The sequence below is a fragment of the Platichthys flesus genome, chromosome 7 (assembly GCF_949316205.1).
Source record: "Platichthys flesus chromosome 7, fPlaFle2.1, whole genome shotgun sequence".
Taxonomy (NCBI): domain Eukaryota; kingdom Metazoa; phylum Chordata; class Actinopteri; order Pleuronectiformes; family Pleuronectidae; genus Platichthys; species Platichthys flesus.
The window spans coordinates 26,828,903-26,837,882 of record NC_084951.1 but is presented as its reverse complement, the minus strand read 5'-3'; the positions used below and the strand labels follow the sequence as shown (position 1 = coordinate 26,837,882).

At 42.5% G+C, this 8,980-nt stretch overlaps 2 protein-coding genes across 2 annotated transcripts in view; both read left to right on the top strand.

Annotated features, from left to right (window-relative positions):
- grm6a (glutamate receptor, metabotropic 6a) overlaps positions 1-5,549 on the top strand; it is a 12,729-nt gene extending 7,180 nt beyond the window's left edge. The window contains exons 12-15 of the mRNA XM_062391895.1: positions 133-282; positions 2,669-2,809; positions 2,906-3,010; positions 4,897-5,549. Coding sequence (XP_062247879.1) covers positions 133-282; positions 2,669-2,809; positions 2,906-2,995 — 381 coding nt within the window. The 3' untranslated portion in view covers positions 2,996-3,010; positions 4,897-5,549. The remainder of the gene's footprint in view (positions 1-132; positions 283-2,668; positions 2,810-2,905; positions 3,011-4,896) is intronic.
- A 1,375-nt stretch (positions 5,550-6,924) lies between these two features.
- tsr2 (TSR2 ribosome maturation factor) lies at positions 6,925-8,825 on the top strand. The gene is made up of 5 exons (XM_062391897.1): positions 6,925-7,067; positions 7,398-7,488; positions 7,869-7,960; positions 8,061-8,219; positions 8,473-8,825. The coding sequence occupies exons 1-5, from the start codon at positions 6,990-6,992 to the stop codon at positions 8,569-8,571; spliced, it is 519 nt and encodes a 172-aa protein (XP_062247881.1). The 5' UTR covers positions 6,925-6,989; the 3' UTR covers positions 8,572-8,825.
- The last annotated feature ends 155 nt before the right edge of the window (positions 8,826-8,980 follow it).

Genomic DNA, 8,980 nt, shown 5'->3' with positions numbered 1-8,980 from the left:
TTATAGATCTGTTAGTGATCTGTTATTGATCTGTTATAGATCTTATTGATCTGTTATAGATCTGTTATAGATCTGTTATTGAAGGTTGAACAGGCGTAGTTGCTAAGTAACCTGTGTGGTTCTGGTTGCTAGGTGACGTGTACGGTGTACGCGGTGAAGAGTCGCGGTGTCCCGGAGACGTTCAACGAGGCGAAGCCGATCGGCTTCACCATGTACACCACCTGCATCGTGTGGCTCGCCTTCGTGCCCATCTTCTTTGGGACCGCCAAGTCCACTGAGAAGGTGAGACCACACTTACCAGTTGTTAAGGTTCACATGGTTTTGGTTCACATGGTTTTGGTTTATGTGGTTTTGTTCATGTGGTTTTAGTTCACATGGTTTTGGTTCACATGGTTTTGGTTCATGTGGTTTTGGTTCGCATGGTTTTGGTTCACATGGTTTTGGTTGACATGGTTTTGGTTTATGTGGTTTTGTTCATGTGGTTTTAGTTCACATGGTTTTGGTTCACATGGTTTTGGTTCACATGGTTTTGGTTCACATGGTTCTGGTTCACATGGTTCTGGTTCACATGGTTTTGGTTCACATGGTTTTGGTTCACATGGTTTTGGTTCACATTGTTCTGGTTCACATGGTTTTGGTTCATGTGGTTTGTTCATGTGGTTTTGGTTCACATGGTTTTGGTTCACATGGTTTTGGTTCATGTGGTTTTGGTTCACATGGTTTTGGTTCATGTGGTTCTGGTTCACATGGTTCTGGTTCACATGGTTCTGGTTCATGTGGTTTTGGTTCACATGGTTTTGGATCGTGTGGTTTTGGTTCACGTGGTTTTGGTTCACATGGTTCTGGTTCATGTGGTTCTGGTTCATGTGGTTTTGTTCATGTGGTTTTGGTTCACATGGTTTTGGTTCACATGGTTCTGGTTCATGTGGTTCTGGTTCATGTGGTTTTGTTCATGTGGTTTTGTTCATGTGGTTTTGGTTCACATGGTTTTGGTTCATGTGGTTTTGGTTGACATGGTTCTGGTTCATGTGGTTTTGGTTCATGTGGTTTTGGTTCACAGGGTTTTGGTTCACATGGTTTTGGTTCATGTGGTTCTGGTTCACATGGTTTTGGTTCATGTGGTTTTGGTTCACAGGGTTTTGATTCACATGGTTTTGGTTCATGTGGTTTTGGTTCATGTGGTTTTGGTTCACAGGGTTTTGGTTCACATGGTTTTGGTTCATGTGGTTTTGGTTGACATGGTTCTGGTTCATGTGGTTCTGGTTCATGTGGTTCTTGTTCATGTGGTTTTGGTTCATGTGGTTTTGGTTCACAGGGTTTTGATTCACATGGTTTTGGTTCACATGGTTTTGGTTCATGTGGTTCTGGTTCACATGGTTTTGGTTCATGTGGTTCTGGTTCATGTGGTTCTGGTTCACAGGGTTTTGGTTCACATGGTTTTGGTTCATGTGGTTCTGGTTCATGTGGTTCTGGTTCAGTGTGAGTTCAGGGAGGGACTACAGATAAACGACGGCAGGATTAGACACTGAGTGCAGATTAAACAGATTATAATCCAGCACAGGATGAAATTAGAGAATAATAACTTTATTAAAAACGTTTAAAGAGACGCAGACAAAAAAATGAGCCAAAAACAACGTGAAGGGCAACAGACCGTCTGTTACTCACAGAGACTCTCAGAGCAAAGGGATCTGGACTCGTTGGGATTTAAATGGTTTTATGTGGATTTCTGTGGTTCACAACAAAAAGATCAAAGTGAACCAATAAGCTTTGAAGTTAAATCATATTTTCTCAGACAATGTTAATTCTGCATTAACGACCTGGGGTCAAAAAAACACATTAAAACTTAGTCCAGTGGATGTAAAGAAACAGACCAATAAAAAATACCTCTCTCACAAATAGCTGTGTGTGTGTGTGTGTGTACGTGTGTGTGTGTGCGTCTGTGAATGTGTGTGTCTGTGTCTCGGTGTGTGCGTCTGTGTGTATGTGTGTCTGTGTCTCGGTGTGTGTGTGTGTATCGTGTGTGCGTGTGTGTGTGTGTGTGTGTGTGTGTGTGTGTGTGTGTGTGTGTGTATGTGTGTCTGTGTCTCGGTGTGTGTCTGTGTGCCTCAGTGTGTGTGTGTGTGTGTGTGTGCATGCGTGTGTGTGTGTCTGTGTCTGTGTGTGCGTGTGTCTGTATGTGAGTGTGCGTGTGTGCGTGTGTGCGTCTGTGTGTGTGTGTGTCTGTTTCTCGGTGTGTGTGTGTGTATCGTGTGTGCGTGTGTGTGTGTGTGTGTGTGTGTGTGTGTGTGTTGACATACTGGTGTTCATCAGCAGCAGTTACAGATGGTGTTCCCCATGGTTCAGTGTTGAGACCACTTCTATTCATCTAAAGGGGTCAGAGGTTAGAGGTCATTTTGAATCCAGATTCAATGTGTTGCCAACAACACTCAACTTTACAGATCCACCAAACCCAGCAGCGCCCCCTGCTGTCCTCAGGGATTCTCTTCTCAAACTGAACCACGTTTCTCCTGATTGGTTCAAGATCTGCATCATTTAACTTGAACCTTTGAAGGATGACGTCACTGTTCATGTTCTGTTCTTACTGTGGAGGTTCTAGTCGTTCTTTAGTCGTTCTTCAGGACGTTCCTCAGGATGTTCTCTGTCATGGTGTCCGTCTCTGTTTGTCCAGATGTTCATTCAGACGGCGACTCTGACCGTGTCCATGTCGCTCAGTGCGTCCGTGTCTCTCGGGATGCTCTACGTGCCCAAGGTCTACGTCATCGTCTTCCATCCTGAGCAGAACGTCCAGAAGAGGAAGAGGAGCATCAAGGTTCCATACACACTGTCACCTGTTGGTGTCGTTGTGTTATTGTGTTGTTGTTGTGATGCATGTAAGACTGACAGTTGTGTTGTTGTTGTGTTGCAGGCGGTCTCCCAAGTGGCCAGATTGTCTCAAAAATCTTTAAATGACAAACAAAATGGAGAAACAAAGATTGTACCTGACAGATCACAGTGATACGACAAACTACAGGTACAGACACACACCTGTACACACACCTGTACACACACCGGTACACACTGACACACTTGTATCAGGCTATGATAAATGATTTATGATCAAATAGCTGAAAATCAGATTCATCACAGACTGTGAAGAAAGATGGACGACACAACAACTCCCAAATTATACTGATCGCCCCCTGGTGGCCGGCTGCAGTAAAGGTCCAAACCCTGCCTCCACCTTGTTATCAGATGGGACATGGATCAAACCAGAAAATCAAAGTAGATGTTAAATAAATGTTTGTTAAAGATGGTTTCTGTCATTTCAAGTCGTTCTTATCTCACTGACGTTCAAATGTTCAAGTTTCTGATCAGTTTGGTTTTAATCAGTTATTTGATGATTTGAAAAAGGGCTGAAACTGACTCCTGATTGGTCGAGAGCGTTGTGGATCGGACTTCAATACCCCGGCTCCACTTCCCAATCACTGCAGCACAGACTCTGATCATCAGCACCAGATGGCAGCGTTGGTTTCAGAGATGTTTTGGCTTCATTCTTTAAACGTGTCGTCCATCTTTCTTTGTTTGTCCTCATGAAGCCAATGAGTGGAGCTCACATGGGTTTATGGAAAAGAGGGAGATGAGTCCTGACTCCTGGAAGCTGCTGCAGATATTTCTGGAAACTCTGATGAATATTTCAGCTTCATGTGAAAGATTCATGTAGATGTTCACGGCTCAGTTGCTCTGAGTGCTCAGGAGCAAGGCACTAACCCTGCAGGTTGAAGCTTCACTATGAGAGGGGCTCACATTTAAAAATCGGTGGTCGTTAAAAAATCAGACAGGAAGTGGAACCAAAGTGTGGATGTTTTTTCTTCTTCTTCATGTGGTTCAGCAACAAGCACGTGGCGTTCACTGATCAGAAGGTCGGTGGTTCGATCCCTGGCTCCTCCACATGTTGATCTGATTGGATGATGCCTCTGTGATTCCCTTTTGGTCTTTTCAGGGCCTCTCGCTCAAGATTGCAGGAAATCAAAACCCCAAAAAGTGATTGTATTCTAGTAATTTGAAATGGACGTGGCCAAATGGCTCAACAGCGCCATCTAAGGAAAAGCCCCTCAGTTAGATTTCAACGATCTATAATTAGATTTTTTAAATTTTATATTTTAATTTTTATATATAGATTTTGTTTTACTAGGAACAGTACAACAAAAGTTGGGTTTATATACCAGCTGCACAAAGAAGGTGTTAAGGCGGAGCGTTATGGAGAACCACAACAGGAAGTCTCAATCGATCATATCAACTTCAAATGACGTCATCTCAACAACATGGAGATTCAAACTACGTGGCGTTTTATTACAGGCCATCACAACACGAGGTTGTTGCATCTGTGTGATATCACAGTGTGTGTGTGTGTGTGTGTGTGTGTGTGTGTGTGTGTGTGTGTGTGTGTGTGTGTGTGTGTGTGTGTGTGTGTGTGTGCGCGTGGGGGGGGTCATAGATTCCTCTGATGTCTTGGATGTTGCAAAGATGAGAGATTAATTCGATCTGAAGCGAAACAAGATTTTCTGTGTTTTGAGCTGAACAGATCTCACTTCTTCCACCACTGCCACGTTTAATACAAAGTACCACTCTCCCGGCACTGAAGCTATCCCCGTGCGGTTTGTTCTTCAACTGAAAGAGTGGAAATCAAAAACAAAGATCAATCTTTAAGTTAGAAAACGATCTGGAGAAACCCTCAGGGTTCCCTCACCTCCTTCTGACGAGCCCGGCTCAGATCCTCCAGCTCCGGTTGAATCTTGAATCTTCTTGAGAAGGTTCCAGATGTTCTTGCTGGTCAGCTGCTGTTACTGATCAAAGTGATGGGATGTGACCAAACATCTGGAAACACATCTGTTGTTTTTCTTCTCTCCTCTCAAGTAGCTGTTGACCAATCCCTGTGAAGCGCCTGATGACATCATCTTCGTGAAGATTGTTGATTTTTTGACGACTCAGAGAAAAGTGAATAATGTGAAACAGTCTTTGTGCTTTTATTTCTTTACCTGACTTTATATTCGACTTGAATCATTTGAGAAATCAATTCATCTGCCGTGAGGAATCTGATCTTCTGAGAAGTAGAAGCCATTACGACCCAGCTCATCATTTTGTTTTTGAAAATCAGACTGAATGTTCTAGTGTTTATAGTGAAGACGGAGAAGTTGAGATTTGTGAATATGGAGCAAACTGCACGTGTTATACAACATGAGACAAATACATGTGTGTGGTTTCAATGTGATTTTCACAAACTGATCACATATGTGTTTTATCAGGACTGAGCTCATGGAGGTGGTGTGTGGGACAGCACCTCCCCCTGGTGGCTGCTTTGAAATTGATTATTTTCGGGACACTAAAAATGGAACAACCGGCATCAATTAAGTAATACTATTGATTTATTAATCGAGTAGTTAACTATTTTGATAACTGATTACTGTGATTTGTCTTTAAGAAAAGATTTTAGCTTCTTAAATTTGAGTATTTTCTAGTGAAAACATAACGTGTCTTTTCAACATCTTGATTCTTCTAAACTGTGAACTACACTGTGAAATAGAAAAAATACATCTTTTCATGTTGTTGCTACTTTTCCATGATGTCACAATATCAACAATATAAAGTGTTTAATAAAAACCACAAGTTCTCAAGATATTTTTTCAATGTGAAATATAGAAACAACAAATATGAATAAATGTGATGTTGACATCACCGGAACACTTTGATCTTGTGCCTTCATTAAGCTCCATTCTCTACGACAATATCACCTTTCTTTTTTTGTTTTTTATTTTCAGAGTTTCAGCAGATATGTAGAACACAATGAAAATAACAACATGTTATTAATAACAACAAATGCAAATCTGTACAAGAAAGTTAAAATGAACACAAGTCAGTGACACAAAGACACTTTACATTACTCTGCACTAACCTGTGTTATCTGGTTTAAAGAGGCTGTGTTTAATCTGAGGTGATCACATCTCCATAGAAACATCGTAACATGTTCTGGTCACGTTTGAAGATATTAAATGAATTAAATTTCATAAACAGTTGAACATGGAGCAGTGGAGAGACTCAACAGAGTTCGATCAGAGTCACATAGGTGCTGGTGAAAGGGTCTCACCTGAGACAGCTGCTGAAAATCAGGTCTCCTCCTCCATCCTGAAGACCTTCTCCTGCTCGACCTCTGGAGATGATCCTGACCTCCTGACAGGCTGCATCAACCCCGGATGACCTCTACACCAGGAGGGTGAGGTCAGAGGTCATAGCCCAAAGCCAGACGGACAGTTTACACCAAACGACGGACACTATAGACCTGAGGTCAGAAAGACTAGAACCCACAGGCCAGGCAGCTTTATTCATAAAGCACATTTCATGGTGGAATATTACAAACGACAGAAATACATGTACAATAAATGTGAGAATATAATTGTTTGAAAAACAATTCAAGCAAATTAAAAAGAGCAAAATATAAGAGATAAAGAGATTGATAGAGGTAAAATAAATAAAAACTAAATCTGTATAAAAATTTAAAAACGTCTGTAGTTCAGACTGTATAACCAGGGTTGTATAATATAGATTATATACAATTATATACATTATATAGGGATAGCGTGGCCCAGGGGATAGAGTGGGTGCTCTGCAACAAGAAGGTTGCTGGTTCAAATCCCACTCTTTCCCATCTGCATGCCTAAGTGTCCTTGGCAAGATACTGAACCCCTAAATGGCCCCTCAGAAATGTACTAAAAATGTAAGTCGCTTTGGACAAAAGCGTCAGCTAAATGACATGTAATGTAATATCTGTAATATAGATTATGTACATCCCTGGTTATACAGTCTTTATTATAGTCTTTGTTTACAGTCTATAGTTCAGACTGTATTTAACTGTATCCAATATAAACCTGTTTCTGTGGCTCAGATTCGGATCGACTTTTCGTGTCTGATCCAGAGTCTCTCTCTTCAATCGACTCATCGTGTCTTATGAATCCAATATGGCGGCCGCCGTAGCTTCACGGGAACTCTTCACTGAGGGAGTAAGAGCTGTTCTTCAGACGTGGCCTGTTCTCCAGGTAACACAAACACACACTCACGCAGACACACACACACCAGAGACAGACAGACAGGTGGAGACCGAGAGAAAGACGTGAAATGACCGCTACTGCGGCTCAGACGAGCCGTTAGAGCTAACATGCTACAGGGTTAGCTGTTAGCTTCATAGACGGGTTGCTTTTATAAATACATTGTTAGACACTGGTGTTTACATCCGGTTTGATTCATTTCCAAACCACTTCACTCCAGTTTGACTCCAGTTTTAAACCAATTTCACTTCAGTTCTAATCCAGTTTGACTCCGGTTTGTGTGAGTTTACATCAGGACCTGTTTGTGTGCGTGTTCCTCAGATCGCGGTGGATAACGGGTTCGGGGGCGTGTACGCGCAGCAGAAAGCTGATTGGATGGTGGATGTGGTTCAGCAGTATTTCCATGACAACGGTAAGTAACCATGGTAACCATTCACCCTATGTTCGATTGTTTAAAGCAACAAGACGAAGAAAGAGCGACACCTGCTGGTCAGTTCAGGTTCAGTCCCATTTAACAACATGATCCCTAGAACATGATCACTAGACGAAGAAAGAGCGACACCTGCTGGTCAGTTCAGGTTCAGTCCCATTTAACAACATGATCACTAGACGAAGAAAGAGCGACACCTGCTGGTCAGTTCAACAACATGATCACTAGATGAGATCAGAAATAATGATTATAGATCTGTTTCTGCTCCGAGGCTGAAAACTTTATTAACCTGAATCATGTGAACATCAACGTTAACCTGAAGTGAAGTCACTGAGTGTGTGTTTGTTTGTGTGTGTGTGTAGCTGACCTGCTGCAGTGTGAGGTTGAGGACTACATTGCTGAACTGATGAATCAGGAGTTTGACACAGTGGTGGATGATGGGAGTTTACCTCAGGTACGCACACATAGACACACACCCATACAGACACACATGCAGACACACACAGACACAAACACCTGATGAGACCCAAACATTTGCTCTTCCGTGTGTGCAGGTGTCCATCAGCCTGCTGCAGATGTTCAGTCAGTGGCGGCAGGGGGAGCTACAGCAGCTCCAACACACCATCAGCACTCTGACACAGAAGAAGAGTCAGAGGGCAAAGGTCACAGCTCCGCCTACACAGTCTGACGAAGAGAGCGATTCTGAGACACAGGTACGCGAAGAACACATATCTGAAGTTATAACTTATTTCTACTTAGTGTCTTGGTGTCCTGTCCTTTTTACTGCAGTTCTACACAATCTGAAATACCAGACACTAGACACCTTAACCTGCGTTGATCCAGAGTCCTGGTTCAGGATCATGTGACTCGTCTCTGATGTAAATGTGGAAATCCAAATTAGAAGTGATTGATCATTTCATGAATCTTTTAAGTGAAGATGAACACTCTCTCTCTCTTTCCCTCAAGGCGATGGACTGTGACTCGTCCACAACACACAACACTCGACCCCCCCCTCCTCCTCCTCAGGAAGAAGAAGACGGCTGGACGGTCGTCCGAAAGAAGTGAAGAGGAGGATGAAGAGCAGAATGAACTGTTGACCTTTGACCACCAGGGAGACTTGTCAAACAGACTCCTCCTCCTTCAGCGCCGGACCATGATGGCGCCTCCCCGGCGTCTCAGAGTCCTGGTTCAGATCTGGATTAAATGAGGTTGTGTCCACCTGAGAAAAGACTCACACACGAACTGAAGAAACCTTTACTTGTGTTTCCTGTTGTCAGTTAGGAGAACGTCTGTTTCATAATAAAATGATTATTATGGCTGCTCAGACATTCACTTTAAAATCAAAGCTCCAATTTAAACATGAACACAATAATTATCAGTTGATCCGATCAATAAGAAATGTTGAGCTGACAAACCTCTATCATTCATCAATACTCAATTGTACAGCGTGAATACCAGCAACAGATTTTCAGTT